The following is a 22,124-nucleotide window of genomic DNA, read 5'->3' as shown; positions in this document are numbered from 1 at the left end:
CAGGGATATCTAACTTGCAATCGCAAGGGTTCCCTAACTTATAGTAAAAGGAAGGGAGGGACTAGCTCTATGACCACTCCTCTGGGAGGGTCAGGGTAGGGGGTGGTTACACCCACTTCCCTTTGTCCAATTTCACGCCAGATCAGGGGCAGGTAGCCCCTGAACCGGTTTGAGCTGGCATATGCACAGAGGAGCCTACTGCTCCCCCAGTGCAGGACTTCAAAGCACTCTAGGAGTGCACCCACCCAGCCCCAATACACTAAATCCTGTCTGGAAGGTGGTGACACCTCCCTGTGACAGGATGCCTATTGTTGGGCCTCCTCCACTGCGAGTTTCGGTCAGCAGCAGGAGGGCAGCCCAGTGTCTGTGCTGGTGGCATCCATTTTGTGATGCCAGGGCTCTTTCTGATTTCTACCGTGTTTCCACAGTGGGTACGTGTCTATCCCTCTAGAAGGGTGGGATCATACTCACACACCAGCTACTGGTGTGGGGGTATGATTCCAAGTTGTTTGACACCAAACACGACATGTTTTGATGCAATCATTCCAAAGTTAGCATTTACCGGTAGGTTATAATGCACTTAAGAGTGTATGGTTTAATCGCATTCACAAACAGCCACAGAGAATAGACTCTGCCAGCTGCAGAGGGGCCCTGCTCAGGCAGAGGCACCCCCTCACATTGTAAACCAAGCACCCTGCCCTCAGGATTGATAGGACCTGCCTTAGGGGTGACTGATAGGTTTAATTGTGTGTGTAAGGTGGGATATAGGCACCTATACCTCTGTGAGGAGTGCTAACACTACCTCACCCAGGCTGCAGTAGCAGGCCTGGGGTGTCAGATTTTGTCTGCTTCCCAGGGGTGGCATAATACATGCTTCATCCCCTGGTAGGCCTGTGAAGTACCTATGCCCTTGGTACCTAAGGTACCACATACTAGGGGCTCATAAGGTACCACAGTATCCAATCACTAGTGCATCTAATATGCACTCCAAGTTGTTTAGAGAGAACAGAGAAACTGGTGCCCTGATTAGCAGGAACAGAGCCAGACTATAGCCAGAAACCAGTGTTAACATCAGAAAAAAAGTGGGGGCAACATAAGTGCAGATCCTACTCTCCTACAGATAACAGGACACCTGTTCCTTCACTGTATGCCTGCAAACCTCTTCTAATTCTGAGAATACTCACTTTTAGTCATGTCGAGTTAACCTTCCCTGCTGTGGAATCGAGCTGCTTTACTCTGTTTGGGTCAAGGTTTACTAAGTCACAGAGTTTAAAAATTGTTTTAACATCTGAATCTTTCAGATAAGATGCATGCTGGGCTAGAGCTATTCCTACTACTGAAGTCTCACTAGGTGATTCGTTTTTATTCTTCCGTACACTGTGCTCTGTTATAGAGTCCAGGGAAACATTTATGATGATATTCAGAACCCCGTGCGTGCATACCACCCATAGCCAATTTTGCAATAAGTGCTGTGTCTGAATCTAACTCGGCACACTGACGAACATTAGCTTCCCCCTCATCTGTTTTTGCTTTGTGCATCACACATGTATCTGATCGGTTCCAAAGAAACATGCTTTTCTTCTTAGAATTTAATTTGGAAAGGGAATTGCCAAACGTGCTTTAAGAGGGCAACAATATTTTTCTGCATCACCATGTTTTCTTTTCGGAGCAGTTGCAGCTTTTGATAGTCACACTTGTTAAAACACGATTCATGCCACACTGCATTGTTAGTCCTTAATGTCTGCACAATACCAGAACCATCATTAAGCCATTCTAGTTCGATTTTCATAGGTATGCATTCCAATTCGTAAATTATTTTCAGGTTATGGTCTAAAACACTAAATCCAGACTCATGTTTACGTGTAGCATTTGCTGGGCTAATAAGTCCTTCTGAAGTGCTTTCCTGACAAAGAACATAGATGGACCAATTTGTTGCAACAACATCATCGTACTGGACAGCTTGACCACTGGTTGTGGGTTTTCAGTGTAGGAAAGTAGGATCTGCTTCTATGGTTACCCTTACTTTTTGCTAAATGTAATACTGTTTTTGACTAGTCTGACTGGGATCCTGCTAATCAGGACCCAAGTCTATCTGCTTTCTCCCTAAACTGTTGTGTTCAGTACTTAGGTACATCCCAGATTGGATACTGTGGTACCCTTATAAGTCTCTAGTATATGGTACTGAGGTACCCAGGGCACAGATACCCCAGAGTTCTCCCATGGGCTGAAGCGTGTATTATGCCACCCATGAGAGACCATTCAAAATTGAACTACATTGCAGCCTGTGTGAGCTGGTGCTAGCACCATTTTCTAAAGATATAGGTTTTCTATATCTAGGGTCACTGCACTTAAAACCTATAAGTCACCCCTATAGCAGGCCTTTGTAATCCTTAAGGCAGGGGCTTGGTTCTAAGTGAGAGAGTGCCCCTGCATGTGCAGGACAACCCTGTAGCCTACGGAGTCCATTCTCCCAGGTTGTCACTGAAGCAGCCATATACTATATAGAGGGGCACCGCGTAATTACGCGATGACCTTCTCGAAAACTGCTGAAATGAATCCTATCATGTTTAGTATCAAACGTGTTGGAATCATACCCCCACAGCATAAATGGTGTGGGAGGTATGATTCCAAGCACTGGAAGAGTTCCCGGTACCAGCCTTCTTGACCCAGACAGCCCAAAATGGTTGCTGCCGCCCAGAGACACGATTCTGCCCTCCTGCTGCTGAGCCAAGCTCGAGCAGGGTAAAGCAGAATAATAGGCATCCTGTCACAGGGAGGTGTGACCACCTCCCAGACAGGATTTATTGTATTGGCCAGTGAGTGCCAACGCCACTCAGTATGCATGAGGGGCACATTTGGTGTCCCTGTGCATAGTCCAGTTCAAACCAGTCCTGGGAGCAGTTGGCTCCAGCACTGGCACAAAACTGGATAAAGGACATTGGATTAACCTCCCCCTGTCCAGACTCTCCCCTAGGAGGGTCCCCTGAATCTTCCCAACCCTTTACCTAAGGTACTTAGGGCTTACCTGGGTGTAGGTCCCTAGATTCGTTGTGGGAAATGATTTAGATCAGATACCATTGCACTTCTACCGTCTGGGCACTCTGGACTTCGCTGGACTTCGTTTGAGCCTTGCTTCGTCTCCCTTCCAGTCTGCTGCCTTTTCTGTGCCTGTGCATCATACAGGAACCTTCTAAGGCCTGTGAAGCATCAAAGACAACTGAAGAAATCTCCCTTGGAGTGAAGGAGTCACTCCCCTGCATTCGCAGGCACCGCAACTAAGTTGACCGGTCTGCAGGTCCTGAGCTCCTTTGGACTCCGTGGGCTCTGCAACACAGGTGGTGGTTTTCCACAGCTCCCAAGGCCTGCCCTCTCACCAAGTTTGAGGCCAGTATCCCTCGTGGGGGCTGCAATAACCAAACCCCTGTGCACCACATCCAACTTGCAGTTGCAAAGGCTTGTTGTTTTCTTTCCAAGAAAATCTTCGGGCTCCAAGTAGCCCCAACCTTGAGCACCTCCAGTGACCAGAATCTTCAGCCACACCACATTGCGTGCATCGTGGCCTGCATCTTTTGGTGAGCTGCTTTTAGGTCCTCTCGTGACTCCAGTGCCTCTGGCCTGTGGGTCTACTTGAGGGTCACACTTGTTCCTTTTGGGCTCCCCTGATTACTTGGGGCCTGCCCTGACTCCCCTGTCTTTGTTGAGTCCCCTGGATCTTGCTGATCCCGAGGTTGTTCCTTCTTTGATTCCTGCATTGCTTGCCTTTGCCAAGGCTTGTTGGTGCTCCCCCTGGACACCGACCCCTCAGCACTCAACATCCTTCGTGGGACAGCTCATGCAGGCTCCTGGTCCTCCTCAGCATTGCATGGTCCTCACAGCAGCAGAGTCAAGGTCATGGTCATCCATCCTGCAACATCTGACATTGGAGGACATTCGTCTTCCAAGTCTCTGGGTTACTCCTGAGTGACACAGACTCTGTCCCCTCTGCTTGCAGGTACCTCTCATCTAGAATCCATCTTGGATTCCACCGGACACTTTCTCCTTCTTCAACACCGGCACTTTCCTGAAGGTCTTCATTGGGTTTGACGGCAGTTTCCAACGCCACTTCACACCCATGCACCTGGCATCCCTGGTGTAGGTAATGTGGGTACTAGGGTATCAACAGGTGGGGTAGCTCTCTCTCCAAACTTCTGTCTTCCACAGGGTTTCTTCAGGGTCCACTGGGAAGGGTCCATAATCTTTAAAAATTCAACCGCAACTTACAGATAGAGTTGTACGGAGCAGGCGGTCCTATTCCCACTCTGCACACGCTCTCTGTGGGACCCCTATCTACTCACCTTGGGTGGTTCCTTGGGGTCTCAGCACTTCTACGTCCTCTCAACACTGTCTTGACGCAAGTCGTGGTTCTTATACCACTTTCTTAGTATATGGTTTGGTCCCCCAAGGCCCACTGTGTATTCTGTGATATTTACTGTGTTTCTTTGCTGAAGTATTGTGTGCATTGTGCATATCTCCGGGTAGGAGATATTTCTATGTGTTAGAGAGTATTATATAATAAATATGTATTTTTATAAAAACATTGTGTGGTTCTTTTTCACTTAATCTATACTATTAGATTGCATTCTGGTAAAACAAGCTGCTTTACACTCTCTCTGGACTGAGACTGAAGGCTGCCTCTCCACAGCTACCACTTAGAAAGCAGTCTAAGGTTGTCTAAGACCACTAAAATCACCATAAGGGTTGTCTGGGCTGGTGCAAGGTGTCCACTTGCATAAGTGTACATCATATACCAGGCCAGCTTCTCACATTCAGGCATTACAGAAGACATGTTGAAGCTGAAATAAAAGAAAGGTGCATATTAATATATAATACATATTAATAAATGTTGATACTTGTCAATAAGTATAAATATTTACATCGATTTTATCACAGATTTGAATTTGAAAGTTTTCTACACGATTTTGGCAGCATTTTGGTTTTATATTTATGACGTCACAGTCTAGATCCAACGTGAGCATGCACATGACATGGACTGACATGCCAGAGGAACTTTTTGTGCCAAATGTGAAGCAAATCGGAAGATTTAAAATGATTTTTTTATATTTGTCAGCCATCTTGGATTTTGATTAGTCTCTATGACTTCATAGGCAAGACCCGCTTGAGGTCTTGCTCTTATATGATTACTATTACAAAGACGAATGTCTATACCAACTTTCAGCTTTCTATCACAAGGTAAACAATTTTTGTTAAAAAACAGGATGAACAGCTGTACTAAAATGGAGTCCCTCTCAATGAAACCCCCACACACACATATGGGGTTTAACCAACGCGTGCGCGAGTGTATCTATTGAGCTGGTTGCTCCTCGTTAGATGCTTGCTCGTAGGGTCTCATCCACTTCTCAGTGTTGGATTTCCTTGCTACTGTCTCTTACTTGAAACTGTTGATTTGGTTGAAAATATATATAAAATCATGAGGCAGTGATAAATATACACAGAGAATGTAAAATATAACAGTGAAACAGCAGCACAACATATAGAAGTCTTCATTCCACAACATTCGCACTTGTAGAAGAGCATAAAACTAAGGCTTCTCCGAATGACTTTTAGATGGATTCCCACAGAATCCAGAAGGACAGTCACTCACACACTCATCCCCAGCAGACTCATCTACGGCAACGCACTCTATGCCGGCGTCATCCAGAAACAGCTCAATAAACTACAGAACGTCCAAAACGCTGCCGCCAGACTGGTCCTCAACATCCCCCACCGCACCCACATAATGGAACACCTCCGACAACTCCACTGGCTTCCAGTAAACAAAAAGAATCACCTTCAAGCTCCTCACTCACTCCTACAAAACCCTGCACAACAGAGAACCAGAGTACCCGAACCACGGCCTCACATTCCACGTACCCACCAGACAACTCCGATCCGCCCAACTCGCCTCCATCCCCAGGATCCACAAGACCAGAACTGGAGGAAGACCGTTCTCCTACCTTGCCGCCAAGACATGGTACTCCCTGCCTCTCCACCTCAGGCAATTCCCATCGCTGACCCAATTCTGGAAGGACCTCGAGACCTGGCTCTTCGAATGATCCTCCACCCAGTCCGACCAGCAGCCCCCCTCCCCCAGCGCCTTTAGACGCTCGCGGGTGAGTAGCCATGCTTTACAAGCCCCTGATTGATTGACTAAGGCGGCTATTTCCTGAAGAGTGGAAACCATTGCTGCTTGTTACTAGTCTGAAGGCACTCACCACATCTTACACTAGGTCTCAAGACTGATGGATTAAAAGCTGCTTTCAACACTCCTTACGGGGCAGTGAGGAGCTCCAGGGTCTTGGCTCTACGTAGCACACAACTCACAGAGACGCTGATGAAAGGAGGAGCCTGCAGCTCACCAATCGAACCCAGGAAGGTCACTGGTTCTGAGCGAGAAACAAGCTTCTGTTCTGTGCTCGGGGCCCATCCAGTCTCACAATATGTAGCCATAAAGCTTGAGTCTAGTAACCATGGCAACCCAAGTTAGGGGTGTTACAAATACTTTCCTTCACTCGCTTTTGTGTTTAAGTTGCATATTTATTGTAGATTAAAGATACAACGTATGGAGCCCATCGACAAGCATCGGACACCTCCAGAGTCAGCTCGAAGTCGCCAACCGCCAGTAATCGAACCCCCTAATGCGCCACATATCTAAACTCTCAAGCCAGTATACTGAAGCCATGCACATACTACATCATATAAAATAACCATAAATGAAAATTACATTTTACACACAGTATCAACTCTATGTATAACAAAGGGCTGTTAACTGTTAATGGTTCTCATCTTTTCACCTGAACCAATGAGCACTCGTCTTTCAAAGGTGGTGACAGCTGGATTTACAAACAGGTCACATCACACCAGGGAATAAGTCCAACAAATTGAGGAGGCCAACCCGGGATTTCTAGTAGATCCTTTCTGTATAAAAACAAACATTACCAGCCTGAGCCCTTTTCATCTCTCTCATTCACAGGGTCACCCGTTGAAGGGCTTTTGATTTAATCGACCCAATCCTAGTTCTGACCTAGTTGCACTCAACTTATCAGATCCCTTTGACACATTGGTTGACACAAACTGCTTGAAACTAAACTCTGGCAAGACAGAGGTTCTCCTTTTTAGAAACAACCCTGCCTTTTGGTCCCCCACTTGCTGGCCAGAGAATCTGGCAACACTGCCAACCCCGGAAAAAAAGGTTAGAAACCTGAGCGACATATTTGTCGAAAAACTAGCTTACGCAGCTCAGGTTAATACACTGACTTCCTTCAAAACTTTGAGAACGGTTAACAAATATCTTCCTTTTATCCCTCTTGAACTCCAGAAAACAGTGATAGTTACCCTAGTCCTGCCATGCTTTGCACTTCCACATGCAAGAAAGACTGCAAACAAAGCTGCAGATACTGCAGAGTGCAGCCGCCTGGGTGCTGCTATCAATCCCAAAGTTCCAGTCAGCCTCCCAAGCACTGCACAGACTCCACTGGCTCCCCACTAAGAAACGTATCACCTTTAAAGCCCTCTGTGGAGCTCACAAGGCCCTACATGGTTCAGGCCCGGAAGATTTCAGACAGAACCTTCATTGGTTCCCCCTGGCAGAACACTGCCCTGGGGCTCAGCAAAGTATGCCAGCATCCCCCGTTTTAAACTGACAACCTGGGGAGGTAGAAGTTTCATCGGCAGCACCGCCAAACTTTGGAACAAACTCTCCACATAAAATCAGAGATCAACCTTCTTAGGTTCAGGAAGGACCTGAAAACCTGGCTCTTTACTGCCTGAACCCACCAAACCCTGCCCATCTCTTTCCTTCACACATACTACACTCTAAGCCCCTAACTCCTCAGCCTCAGAACGCATCTGGGCATTCACGCGCTTTGCAAAAAACTTAACATTAACATTGATTTCTACTTGGTCATGGCAATTGCATTTATTTTATTGTATTTATTTATTGTAATAGTTTTTTATAGTGTGAACATGACCCGTGTGTGTATCAGAGGTCTTTACAAACTTACGATGGGTCTTTACAAACTTACGATGAGCAGAGCAATAATAACAATATCATATTTGAAAAAAATACAGGATAAGGAAGTACCCTGAAAAAGGAGGGCACACTTTGCAATGTGCAGAGAGCATGGGAGATAAACCAATAAAAACAACAATATCATAGTCAAGGAAACGGAATGATCAGGCAGTGTCATAAGTCAAAACACTAAAGTAGCCGGTGAGAAGTAGTTATGAGTGTTATTCAGGAATCAGGAGGGTTATCTTAGGATCTAGGGAAGAAATGTATTTTCATTTTCCTAGAATGTTCATTTGGTGAGTCTCTCTTTGGTGGTGGCAATGATGTGCTTCTGCATGTTGAGTTTCTTGTCGAGAGTTAATCCCAGTAATCTCCCTTGAGTCAATAACTTGTGGAATGCAGTTGACGGCTGTTATTCTTCAGGGACAGGTGACTGGTTGGGTGAGGCAATTAGGAGGAATTCAGCTTTTTGAGTGTTTAGTTTGAGGTGATTGAATGCTAGCCAATTTTGAGTTTTCTGTAGAGTTGTTTTGAGGGAACAAATGTCTTCTGGAGCATAGACTTTTAGGGGTACTTGGGTATCATGAGTGTACATGTGGTAGTGTATGTTGGATGAACCCAGAGTTTCCGTTAGAGGCCCCATGAACAGGTTGAAGAGAGTGGGCAAAAGTGAGGAGCCCTATTGGACCCCTAAGGGGACCAGCGTGGTCTGTGATAGTGAGTGATTAACCTTGACTCTTTGAGTCCTGTTGTGGAGATAGAAGGGTGAACCAGTTTAGGACTGATCCTGCTAGCCCCATACGGTGTTCCAAAAGGCTTAGTAGGTTGTCTTGCTTAACCGTATTGAATGCCAATGTTAGGTCAAGGAGGATTAAACGGCAAGATTGGTTCCGATCCAGCATTTTTAGTGCATCTTCCACAGTGTGTGTCATGGCCGTTTTATAGAGTAGAAGGTTTGTCATAGACTAGCAGGAGAGGCGCGCTAGCATCATGACCTATAAATAGAGGATGGACAGCATGATTATTCACCGAGGCACATATGACTCACTAGGGTGGCATTCATCATTAACCATCAAACAGTCAGGGCAAAATGAATCATGGATGGGATGGTGAAGCTACTGCTTCATCGTGGTCCATCCTATTCTCCTTCCAACTGGAGCTCATTGTTTCATGCTGCTTCACTGTTGCTCCCATACTTATGGTTCACATTGGTTGCTCACCACTGTCTCACCACGGTCCTGGGTAGTCACCAGTAGTTAAAGGTGCTTGATCACGGCTTTTTCACAATAGTCTCTTCTCATAGTTGAAGTTGGATGGTGATATCTGTTGGTTCTCCGGGCCATTGGTATTTCTCATGGTTGATGTTGGTTGCTCACTACGGTCTCACTAGGGTCTATTGTACTCCCCATGGTTGGAGTTTCTTATCAGTCGGTCTCTTGCATTCTTCATGGTTAGAGTTGACTGCTGACCAGGGTTTCTTATACTCCTGACAGTTAGAGACCATTGCTCACTGTTGCCTCACCTGGGTACCGCTTACTCCTGATGGTTGGAGATCATTGCTCACCGTCTGCTCAACAGGGTCTCTCATGCTACTGATGATTGGAGCTCATTGCTTACCGTTGGCTCACCAGGGTCTCTCATGCACCTGATGGTTGGAGATCATTGCTCACCGTCTGCTCACCAGGGTCTCTCGTGCTCCTGATGGTTGGAGCTCATTGTTCATCCTTAGCTCACCAGGGTCCCTTGTGCTCCTGATGGTTGGAGCTCATTGCCCACCGTTGGCTCACCAGGTTCTCTCCTGATGGTTGGAGCTCATTGCTCACCGTTGGTTCGGCAGGTTCTCTCCTACTCCTGATGGTTGGAGCACATTGTTCACCGTTGGCTCACCAGGGTCTCTCGTTCTCCTGGTGGTTGGAGCTCATTGCTCACCGTTGGGTCACCAGGGTCTCTCCTACTCCTGATGGTTGGAGATCATTGCTCACTGTTGGCTCACCAGGGTCTCCCAAACTCCTGATGGTTGGAGATCATTGCTCACCGTCTGCTCACCAGGGTCTCTCGAACTCCTGATGGTTGCAGATCATTGCTTACCGTCTGCTCACCATGGTTTCTCGTGCTCCTGATGGTTGGAGCTCATTGTTCATCGTTGGCTCACCAGGGTCCCTCGTTCTCCTGATGGTTGGAGCTCATTGCCCACCGTTGGCTCACTAGGTTCTCTCCTGATGGTTGGAGCACATTGCTCACAGTTGGCTCACCAAAGTTTCTTGTATGCCTGATGGTTGGAACTCATTGCTCCCCATTGGCTCACCAGGGTCTATCTGGCTCCTGATGGTTGGAGCTCATTGTGTTCCATTGGCGCACCAGGGTCACTCGTGCTCCTGATGGTTGGAACTCATTGCTCCCCATTAGCTTACCAGGGTCTGTCTGGCTCCTGATGGTTGGGGCTAATTGTTCACCGTTGCCTCACCATGGTCTCTCATGCTCCTGATGGTTGGAGTTCATTGCTTACCTTTAGTTCACTGGGGTCTCTCCTGCTCCTTATGGTTAGAGCTCATTGTTCACTGTTGGCTCACCAGGGTCCTTCGTGTTCCTGATGGTTGGAGCTCATTGTTCACTGTTTGCTCACCAAGGTCTCTCCGCCTCCTGATGGTTGGAGCTCATTGCTCACCATTGGCTCACTGGGGTCTTTCATAATCCTGGTGGTTGGAGCACATTGCTCACAGTTGGCTCACCAGGGTCTCTTGTGCTCGTGATGGTTGGAGCTCATGGCTCACCATTAGCTCACCAGGTTCCCTCATACTCCTGATGGTTGGAGCTCATTGCTCACCATTGGTTCACCAGGGTCTCTTGTGCTCCTGATGGTTGGAGCTCATTGCTCACCGTTGGCTCACCAGGGTCTCTTGTGCTCCCGATGGTTTGAGCTAATTTCTCACCGTTGGCTCTTTGGGGTCTCATGTACTCCTGGTGGTTGGAGTTCATGGCTTACCGTTGGCCCACCAGGGTCTTTCGTACTCCTGGTGGTTGGAGCACATTGCTCACCATTGGCTCACCAGGTTCCCTCCTACTCCTGATGGTTGGAGCACATTGCTCACCGTTGGCTCACAAGGGTTTCTCGTGCTCCTGATGGTTGGAGCTCATTGCTCACCGTTGGCTCACCAGGGTCCCTTGTGCTCCTGATGGTTGGAGCTCATTGCTCATCGTTGGCTCACCGGGGTCTCTCTGGATCTTGATGGTTGGAGCTCATTGCTCACCGTTGGCTCACTGGGGTCTCTCGTACATGTGATCATGGAGCTCATGGCTCACCATTGGCTCACCAGGGTCCCTCGTGCTCCTGATGGTTGGAGCACATTGTTCACCATTGGCTCACCAGGGTCTCTCGCACTCCTGATGGTTGGAGCTCATTGCTCACCATCAGCTCACCAGGGTCCCTTGTGCTCCTGAAGGTTGGAGCGCATTGCTCACCGTTGGCTCACCAGGGTCTCTCATGCACCTGATGGTTGGAGATCATTGCTCACCGTTGGCTCACCAGGGCCTCTCTGGCTCCTGACGGTTGAAGCTCATTGCTCACCGGTGGCTCACCAGGATCTTTCATGCGCCTGATGGTTGTAGCTCGTTGCTCACTATTGGCTCACCAGGGTCCCTCCTGCTCCTCATGGTTGGAACTCATTGATCACCGTTGGCTCAACAGGTTCCCTTGCACTTCTGATGGTTGGAGTTCATTGTTCACCATTGGCTCACCAGGGTCCTTTGTGCTTCTGATGGTTGGAGCGCATTGCTCACCATCGGCTCAACAGGGTCCCTCGTGCTCCTGATGGTTTGAGCTCATTGCTCACCGTTGGCTCTCCAGAGTCTCTCGTACTCCTGATGGTTGGAGCTCATTGCTCACCATCAGCTCACCAGGGTCCCTTGTGCTCCTGAAGGTTGGAGTACATTGCTCACCGTTGGCTCACCAGGGTCTCTCGTGCTCCTGATGGTTGGAGATCATTGCTCACTGTTGGCTCACCAGGGCCTCTTTGGCTGGCTCCTGATGGTTGAAGCTCATTGCTCACCGGTGGCTCACCAGGATCTTTCATGCACCTGATGGTTGGAGCTCGTTGCTCAGTATTGGCTCACCAGGGTCACTCCTGCTCCTCATGGTTGGAACTCATTGATCACCGTTGGCTCAACAGGTTCCCTTGTACTTCTGATGGTTGGAGCTCATTGTTCACCATTGGCTCACCAGGGTCCTTTGTGCTCCTGATGGTTGGAGCGCATTGCTCACCATCGGCTCAACAGGGTCCCTCGTGCTCCTGATGGTTTGAGCTCATTGCTCACCATCGGCTCACCAGGGTCCCTTGTGCTCCTGAAGGTTGGAGCACATTGCTCACCGTTGGCTCACCTGGGTCTCTCGTGCTCCTGATGGTTGGAGATCATTGCTCACTGTTGGCTCACCAGGGCCTCTCTGGCTCCTGATGGTTGAAGCTCATTGCTCACCGGTGCCTCACCAGGATCTTTCATGCACCTGATGGTTGGAGCTCGTTGCTCACTATTGGCTCACCAGGGTCCCTCCTGCTCCTCATGGTTGGAGCTCATTGATCACCGTTGGCTCAACAGGTTCCCTTGTACTTCTGATGGTTGGAGCTCATTGTTCACCATTGGCTCACAAGGGTCCTTTGTGCTCCTGATGGTTGGAGCTCATTGCTCACCATTAGCTCAACAGGGTCCCTCGTGCTCCTGATGGTTGGAGCTCATTGCTCACCGTTGGCTCTCCAGAGTCTCTCATACTTCTGATGGTTGGAGCTCATTGCTCACCGTTGGCTCACGAGGGTCCTTTGTGCTCCTGATGGTTGGAGCTCATTGCTCACCATCAGCTCAACAGGGTCCCTCGTGCTCCTGATGGTTGGAGCTCATTGCTCACCGTTGGCTCTCCAGAGTCTCTCATACTTCTGATGGTTGGAGCTCATTGCTCACCATCAGCTCAACAGGGTCCCTCGTGCTCCTGATGGTTGGAGCTCATTGCTCACCGTTGGCTCTCCAGAGTCTCTCATACTTCTGATGGTTGGAGCTCATTGCTCACCGTTGGCTCACGAGGGTCCTTTGTGCTCCTGATGGTTGGAGCTCATTGCTCACCATCAGCTCAACAGGGTCCCTTGTGCTCCTGATGGTTGGAGCTCATTGCTCACCGTTGGCTCTCCAGAGTCTCTCATACTTCTGATGGTTGGAGCTCATTGCTCACCGTTGGCTCACGAGGGTCCTTTGTGCTCCTAATGGTTGGAGCTCATTGCTCACCATCAGCTCAACAGGGTCCCTCGTGCTCCTGATGGTTGGAGCTCATTGCTCACCGTTGGCTCTCCAGAGTCTCTCATACTTCTGATGGTTGGAGCTCATTGCTCACTGTTGGCTCACGAGGGTCCTTTGTGCTCCTGATGGTTGGAGCTCATTGCTCACCATCAGCTCAACAGGGTCCCTCGTGCTCCTGATGGTTGGAGCTCATTGCTCACCGTTGGCTCTCCAGAGTCTCTCATACTTCTGATGGTTGGAGCTCATTGCTCACCGTTGGCTCTCCAGAGTCTCTCGTGCCCCTGATGGTTGGATCTCATTGTTCACCGTTGTATCGCCAGGAACTCTTGTATCCTTCTAGTTGGCATAGGTTGTTCACCACTGTCTCACCAGAGCCTCTATTACTCTTCTCAGGACTGGAGCTGGACTTGAACCGAAGGTTGCATGGGCAGCACCTTGCCCGCCAGGTCATTCTGAAGGTCGTACCCCCTTTCCTTCGAGACAGGCAACCGGACAAGGCCCTTACACTGTCGTTTCACGGATGGTCTGGCACTGGAAAGAACTTTGTGACCCGGATGATGGCGGAGCACTTTTACCGAGATGGGATGAACAGTGACTGCGTCAAGGTGTTCATTGCACAGCTGCACTTCCCCCACGCACGATACGTCGAACTTTATAAGGTGAGGAGGGGGGGGGGGCTTTTGCTGTGCACCAGTGGCTGTTGTGAACCTGCAGAGGGGGTCACTGGAGGTGAGAGGTTCAAAACATGAAGTGAGTGATTGTGTCTATGGCCAAGTGATAACTTTCTCACCCCAAGCATCAGGTAAAAGGAGGAGCTCTTACAGTCCCTGCCTCCCCAACAAGAGGTAGGAAAGGGTCTCACAACTCTTACAGTCCCGTGTCAACAAGAGGCAGGAAAGGGTCTCACAGCTCTTACAGTCACTGCTTCCCCAACAAGAGGTAGGAAAGGGTGTCACAGGTCTCACAGCTCTTACAGTCACTGCTTCCCCAACAAGAGATAGGAAAGGGTGTCACAGGTCTCACAGCTCTTACAGTCACTGCTTCCCCAGCAAGAGGTAGGAAAGGGTGTCACAGGTCTCACAGCTCTTACAGTCACTGCTTCCCCAACTAGAGGCAGGAAAGGGTCTCACAGCTCTTACAGTCACTGCTTTTCCAACAAGAGGTAGGAAAGGATCTTACAGCTCTCACAGTCCCTGCCTCTTCAACAAGAGGTAGGAAAGGATCTTACAGCTCTTACAGGCCCGGCCTCCCCAACAAGAGGTAGGAAAGGATCTTACAGCTCTCACAGTCCCTGCCTCCCCAACAAGAGGTAGGAAAGGGTCTCACAGCTCTTCAGCGGTGGATCCCCCGCTATGGCGGAGGAGCGTCACCTGCTCAAAAAACGTCAGGAAAGGAAAAATAAAACAACACTCGTTTTATTTTTCCTTACCTGTGAGTCTTGGGGGTGGGGCCTGGTGGTGACGGCGCTGAGGGGAGCGGTAGTGCACTCCCATCACTGCGCATGATGGTTTGGCCGCCCGTCTCAGGCGCAGTGAAATCCCTCTCCATCGCAGCACGCAGCTGGGTTGGACAGAGCAGGCGCAGACTCACAGCCTGTCCTGGAGCGCAAATTGAGGGCGCCCAGGCCAATCCTGAAGCTGCTCTCATGCATGAGGCGCAGACTCACAGTCTGTTCTGGAGCGTAAATCAAGGGCGCTCAGGCCTATCCTGAAGCTGCTCTCATGCATGAGGCGCAGACTCACAGTCTGTCCTGGAGCGCAAATCGAGGGCGCCCAGCCCAATCCTGAAGCTGCTCTCATGTTCAAGAGCAGCTTTAGGATTGGCCGCAGGGGATTCTGGGAGCCTGTGCCTTCATGAACAGGTGATGAGGAGCAGAAGAGCGCGACGGGGACGGCTGGCTTCAGGTACGTTTTTTTCATTCTTTTTTTTATCCCCCCCCCCCCCCGAACCCTAGTGCCCCCGCCCCCTCTCCTGCTCGTCCCCACTCCTCCTGCATACCGGCTGCTCCTGCAGCTCATACCATCTGAGCTTCCCGAACAAGAGCTAGGAAAGAGTCTCCGAGCTCTGACAGTTCCTGTCTAACCATGAGGAAGAAGTGAACCCCACAGCTCATCAGTGCTGCTTCCAATGGATTGACCAGGTCCACTCAAAGCAAGAAAGGCTGGCCTTTCCTCAGCCTGGATGTCAAAGTATTTTTTATACATCTAGTGCTACAATATTATCATGGACAGAATCTCTGAGACCAAAACATAGAGACATATAGGTAGATACGGGTTTATTATTCCTAACTCTGCATCTACGTATCTTGACTATATATATATATGAATATGTGATCAAGCCCATTTGAGGTGGGCGAAACGCGTCCTGTCGTCATGTCTGCAATAAAGCAAACCTAAAGGGGCGCATAGCCTGGCGTCCGTGTCCCCTGTTTGCGAGGAATTGCATTGGTGCAAAGTTTTTGTCATATATATGTGGGGCGCTTTCTGGCCCACCGCACGTTTCTTACACTTTTTATATTTTTTTAGGCCGCCCTGAGTCCATACGCTGGTGGGCTCCCGCCTTGACATGGGTGGTTGATTTTTTAATAAATTTGAATAACACACGTGGGTGGTGGGCGTGACTAGATAGCCTGCGTTGCCTCGCCGAAGAAGTACGATGTGATGCTCTTTAAAAAACTCTTTTGAATTGAATATAGATGCGTTTGCTTAGAACCAGGCTTTTGAATTTGTGAAGCTTATGAGTGGAGGGCTTCCTGGCTTTAGTTCCCTCTGGTGCCCCTCTTTTGTAGATCAGTTGAACTAAGACCAAAAGTCTAAAGACTGTTGGTCTTGGTTAAACTTAAAACCAAAACGTACGTTTAACCCAGACAAAAGTCCAACTTTACTGTTCGGAAATGTCTTTTGTGAATAGCGAAAGTCGTAAAGTTAGACATTTGTACTTAGACTTTTAGTCTCAATTAAACTTAAGACCAAAACTTACGTTTAACAAAGAAAGAACACCTTCTCATGCTGTAGAAATACTATAAAGGGTGCCGGACGAGTCAAGGTTTTTCTGTAGCAATATTGTTTTTCTCAAAAGCACCTTCGCCTTTGAGATATTTTGTGCAAGTGTTGACGTCTGCACCCGTTGCACCCTTGCCCCTATAGAAGGTTTGTATCAGTGAGTGATACTGGCTGGGTAGCGTTGCACAGCGTACGGTGCGACATTGACCACCTTGAAGATGTATTATTTCCATTTTTTTTATGTAGCACGTGAACAAGCCGTATACTTTTCCCTGAATGTGTTGGGGCGCTTCTTTTATTGTCAGGTCATTTAATACATGTTCAGCTGTCTTTTGCTATCGTTTTTTTAGATTGGTAGCACACTAGAAATATAGGATTTTGGATGAGTAAATGAGTGTGGGAGCTGCACAGCGCCTTGTCAGATAAAAATCAGGGGCGGCTCCTCCACCAGGGCGGAGGAGCGTCGCCCCACTGCTTTCTCGCAGTGTGAGAAGCAGAAACATAAAATGGTAAAACTACAATTTTTATGTTTTTTCTTCTTGCACTGTGAGAAAGCAGAAGTGTTTGGTTGGGGGTAGGTGGGCGGGTCTGCTCTAGGGCAGGGGAGGAGTGGTTGGCCCACTGCTGAGGGCGCTGACTGTTTGGTCGGCCCCAGGGCCGACCGAACCAGTCATGCGCACTCTGCCCTTTCTCCATGTTGGCTGTAAAATGCAGCCTACGTAGAGAAAATGGCCTCCCCATAGGCACCTGGCTGGTCGGCGTCCTGACCAATGACAGCGCTGCCAAGGCAGTGTGGTGATTGGCTTAGTGGAGGGGAGGTAGGGTGCCTGCCTCCTGTTCCTGCCGGAGGCTTATGTAAAACGAAACGCCTGATGAGAAAAAGTAAAGTGAAGGCGGAATGCTCATACCCAGGGCCACTAGAATTATGCGGCAGGAGAGGGCCAAATTATGCGGCAGGGTTGAGTTAAGTTTGTGGCAAGAAAAGGCAAATTATAATGAATAATGTGCCACATTTTGTAATAGTATTACTTCGTAATTTCGTCATTGTTATACTTGGTAACACTCTCTGGGCATTGGTTGATTCTCATTAGTACCAGTTTAATACCCAAATATAGCTATAAGCAACCGAAAGGTGACCAGTCCAGCTTTGCAAAGGGCCTTCCACTGCGCGGCAGCACATGCTGATGCATTTTTAGTTAATTTTGAACCGTCTGAGCTAGAAACACATTTTTGGGGGCTAAAATCTATAATTATGCAATAAAGTGCAGCTGCCGCACAATCGCATAATTTCAGTGGCCCTGCCCATACCTAAGTTGATGTATTGAATAGGCGTACGTCTAAAATGAGGTCCTTGGTTCCATGGCGTACATTTTGAGGCAAGAGGGTAAGATTTAGTGAGTCTATAAGGCAAGTAATATCTGGGTCTCTGAAGCTTGATCAGTCACATGAATGGAGATCCCCGGCTCGGCGTGAGGCTCCTGGGAGCGTGATCAGGGTCTCCAGCCTTCTCTGTGCCGAGAGCTACTTATGTTCAATGAAACGCATTGAGAGCTAATTATGTTCAATGAAACGCATTGAGAGCTACTTATGTTCAATGAAACGCATTGAGAGCTACTATGTTATTAGTGCAGTGTAATCTCAATGTTGTTATATGTATATTAATTCAACCAAGCGAAAGCGTTGTAATGTAATAGGCTGGGCTGCGCACAGGTGAGCTGCTCAGAGGCAGCTGGAGAGCTGCAGTAGGGCACGAGCTACTGGGTGGGGACCAATCAGATACTCTGCGAAAGTGCGCTTGTTTCTTTGAATGCACATTCACTGGCCGACATTTCCAATCTTGATGGGCCATTCGACCTACGATTGGTCAAATCCCCTTTCGCTCATTAATGTGCATTGGCACCTCCCCTTGGTCAGACCCTCTTTGCCCCATTAATGGTCCTTTTATCATTTGGCACAGGCAGGACGCCCTTTTTTGGGTAACAAACTAAATTTCTGTTTAATCATTCCTTCATTCATTTGACTCCTTGTTGGGCCTGCTGCTCTCTCATTGGTCAGATCCCATTTTCTTTATCCTCTGATTGGTCAACCTCCTGTTACCTCATGAATGAGCCTGTTGTCCTCTGATTTGTCAGATCCATTTCACCACATTAATGAGCATGCTGTCCTCTGATTGGTCAGTCCCCTTTCTCCTCTTTAATAAGTCTGTTGTCCTCTGGTTTGCTATAGGTCCAGCTCGAGAAGCACGTGAAAGAGACCAATTGGCGCTGTAAGCGGTCACTTTTCATCTTTGATGAAGCCGAAAAGTTGCACCCTGACTTGGTTGACACCATCAGACCCTATGTGTCTCGCTACAAGGAAGCTGGTGAAGAAGACTACCGCCAGTCCATCTTCCTCTTCCTCAGGTAACGGCGGGTGGCAGAAAGAAGCCGGGTAGCATTCTGTGAAATAAATACCTCATATTTGCAGGAAGAATCTGAAAATGGAGTAGAAAAGGTATTGCTTGAGGTGCGTACTGTGCCGCGTGGTGGGTTTTGTGGTCCAGGCCATCCTGATCACTGATCTCTCTCCCTGCGCGTTCACTCTGTTTTTCTTTCTTTCTTTTCTACTCTTCTCTGTCTCTTGTTGGGTTTTCCTCACTTTCAAATATCTGCCAGACCTGGTGAGGACCTGGCAGGAACTTACAAGTGTCACTCATCGCGAGTGAGACTCACACATTTGGACGTCAGATTCCGCTCTCACTCACAAAAGGCCAAATGTCACTCCTGCTGGGACGGGCTGGAACCTGATCTCTAAATGCGCGTCTGCTTAGAGCTCTGCTTTCTGCAGAGCCTCCCTGGGAGCTGCAGAGGCTCAGGAAGCGACAGCGTCTAATTCTCCATTCTAAGAATTTTTAAAAACTTGAGAGCGCTGGGGGTACTTCGGACTCGTGGGTGAGAAATGTGAGAAGAAACACCGCAGCACCAGTCACGGGCACCTGTGCCTGGCGTCTCTTTCTACCTGATTACCACCTGCGCAGTGCACTATTTGATCTGAATAAACTGGTTTTGTGCCCGGTTGGCACGTGTTAGCGCAGTGTTGTGCACATTAGTGCCCGCCTGGTAGTACATTGTGGTGAGTGCTAGGAGTGAGGGCTGTTTGCTGACTCACTAGAACAATAACCGTTTGTGGTTTTATTCGCAGTTGCCCCCTGGTGTAAGTGAACCCTTTTAATGCTGCCCATTGGTGCAGACTCTTCTCGGGTGTCAAAGCCGCAAGCGCCCCCCTTCTTTCGGGTTGGATGGGCCCTGCAGGTGCTGTCCCTCCAGTATAGAGCAATGAGACATTTTATTTTTAGCTCCATGAAGGGATGAAATAACTTGTTAAACGCAACGTGTACCTGGAGGGCTCTTGGCGAGATCAGAGGAGCACAGAGCATACCCACTGTTTAAATGGGCAGGTTTTTAAAGATTTCCTAAAACCTAAGTCCGAGGGGGCAGTTTTAAGGTCCTGGGGCAATCGATTCCAGTTCATGGCAGTGCAAGTGACAAAGCTCCTACCTTCCCAGGAGGAGTGCTTGAAGGGGGGGCGTGTCTATGGGCGTGTTTGTGGCAGCATTACCCCCCCCCCCCCCCCACATTGATTTTAAACTAGCTGTGGCCTTGCTCCATGTTCTGGATTTGCACCAATAGGGAGCCTTGGCCCAGAGGCCCCTGCAGAGTAGGCCCAGGTTACTTGCGAGGGGCTCCCCCTGGGACAGAGGCTGCCAGGGGACTTTGGGGAGTTCATGACCTGGGTAGGCAGTGGGAGACCTCAGGGTTCTGGATGACGTCACTGGAGGAGAGTCCCTCATTGGTTTGCCGTGGGGGCTCCTGGGACGTGTGGTATGGGAGAGTCTACAATGCGGAGGGTGTAGGTGGGAAGGCTGCGATTTGAATATGGGGTGTGTTTTAGGGTGACAGCAGTTTGTGTAGGGTGCTGGTGCTCCAGCTGCTGTTTCTGAGGGAGTAAACTCCACAGCTCACCTCCTGGCATCTGCTTCTCTGAGGTCCGCCTTGAGCCTCGGCTTCACAGCACACAGAGCTCCAGACTTCATGGGGCGGATCGCACCCAGACTCCTGGAGTGCGCTCTGGAGAGACTTTGGGATCCTACTTGTCAGACCCCTCAGGCAGATGGGCAAGGCTGCCCGTGTTGGTGATGGACGGAGAAAGCCTGAGGTTGTGGCTTCTAGTAAAGGGGCCTTTGAGCCAAATAATCCCACAAGCAGGTTCTGCTGGTCTCCAATGGCGGGCTCTCAAGGCCTAGCCCTTGCCAGGGGCTCTCCGCGGGTAGTTTGGGTGCTCAGGCTCCTCTAGGTGGGCTCCATCTTGGCGCTCTGTTGGTATCATCCAGGGTGCTCCTGCTCCATCAGTCTCGAGAAGTCAGGCCACCAGTGCTTAATTTGTCCAAAAAAATGAGTGCCAGGGCCCTCGTCAGGAGGCCACCGCAGCTTGCACCACGCATTGCCCCTGCCAGCGCTGCCAATGACAGAACCAACACAACTACTAACCATGCCACTCCTCCAAGTGCAAATAATTGATATTTTTAAAGTATATTGAATTATTAATTGACTGTTGTTGTGGTCATCTCTAAATTAGCCAGACAGCGCCACCTTGCGGCAGAATGTCACAAGCGCCAGTGTTAATAAAGTGCCGGTGCCGAGCACTGGAAATGACTGGCTCAAATTAAGCACTGCAGGCCACCCCATAGAGTGTTCCACCACCCTAGACCAGGCGGTCGTTGTCAGGCTTGTTGTCTGCAGCATCTCCTTGATGTGCGTTTAGAAGAGGTGATGAGCACATGTGCCACACATAGAGATGCAGCAAGTGCAGCAGCACCGGGCCCATAGACCTTAGGGTCCCAATGCACCCATAATCTATCTATACTACAAACCAGTGGATATAGAGCTCGTGCTTGCATCTGACCACATGGCGTCCTTCATACATCATTGCAGCTATCACTTCTGTCACAAAGCCTCCTCCAATCACAGCCGTTGCTGTGTAGAGGATCTCTGTGGGTGGGCACGCCAACTGGACCAATGGGCGGAAGATGGATCTTTACGGAGAGTCAGGACGGACGCCTTCTAGTGTTTCCACTCTCCAAATTTACTGCTCAAAATTGCCTTCTTCCCATATAGCTCTTTTAAGTTGTGGGTGTTGAGCGACAGCACCTGGGTGTCTGGAGTGAATGGGTAGCGCTTTGAGACTCCTGAGATTGAGAAAGAGGGCAGTGGCTGTCTCGATGCTGTATGAGAGGGCTGTTCCCTAGGAGAGGGCAGTTCTATCGCTGCCCTACGAGAGGGCGGTTCTATCACTGCCTTACGAGAGGGCAGTTCTATAGCTGCCCTACGAGAGAGCGGTTCTACTGCTGACCTACGAGAGGGTGGTTCTATCGCTGACCTACGAGAAGGCAGTTCTATCGCTGCCTTACGAGACGGCAGTTCTATCGCTGGCCTACGAGAGGGCAGTTCTATCGCTGCCCTACGAGAGGGCAGTTCTATCGCGGCACTACGAGAGGGCAGTTCTATTGCTGCCCTACGAGAGGGCGGTCCTATCGCTGCCCTACGAGAGGGCGGTTCTATAGCTTCCCCAACAGAGGGCACTTCTATCACTGCCGCTATGAGACAGTGGTTCTATCGCTGTCCTGTGAGAGGGTGGTTCTATCGCTGCCCTATTAGAGGGCGGTTCTATCGCTGTCCTCTGAGAGGGCGGTTCTATCGCTGCCCTATGAGAGGGCGGTTCTATCGCTGCCCTATGAGAATTCAGTTCTATCGCGACCCTAT

General features: G+C 49.2%; 1 protein-coding gene across 1 annotated transcript in view; it reads left to right on the top strand.

Moving 5' to 3' along the window:
- LOC146835429 (torsin-3A-like) overlaps positions 1 to 22,124 on the top strand; it is a 77,908-nt gene that overhangs the window by 13,457 nt on the left and 42,327 nt on the right. Inside the window, exons 3-4 of the mRNA XM_085602991.1 lie at positions 13,718 to 13,983; positions 18,553 to 18,728. Coding sequence (XP_085459117.1) covers positions 13,718 to 13,983; positions 18,553 to 18,728 — 442 coding nt within the window. The remainder of the gene's footprint in view (positions 1 to 13,717; positions 13,984 to 18,552; positions 18,729 to 22,124) is intronic.

This window comes from Triturus cristatus, chromosome 4_2 (assembly GCF_964204655.1).
Source record: "Triturus cristatus chromosome 4_2, aTriCri1.1, whole genome shotgun sequence".
NCBI lineage: Eukaryota > Metazoa > Chordata > Amphibia > Caudata > Salamandridae > Triturus > Triturus cristatus.
The sequence above is the reverse complement of the archived record's forward strand: the minus strand, read 5'-3'. Positions and strand labels throughout refer to the sequence as shown.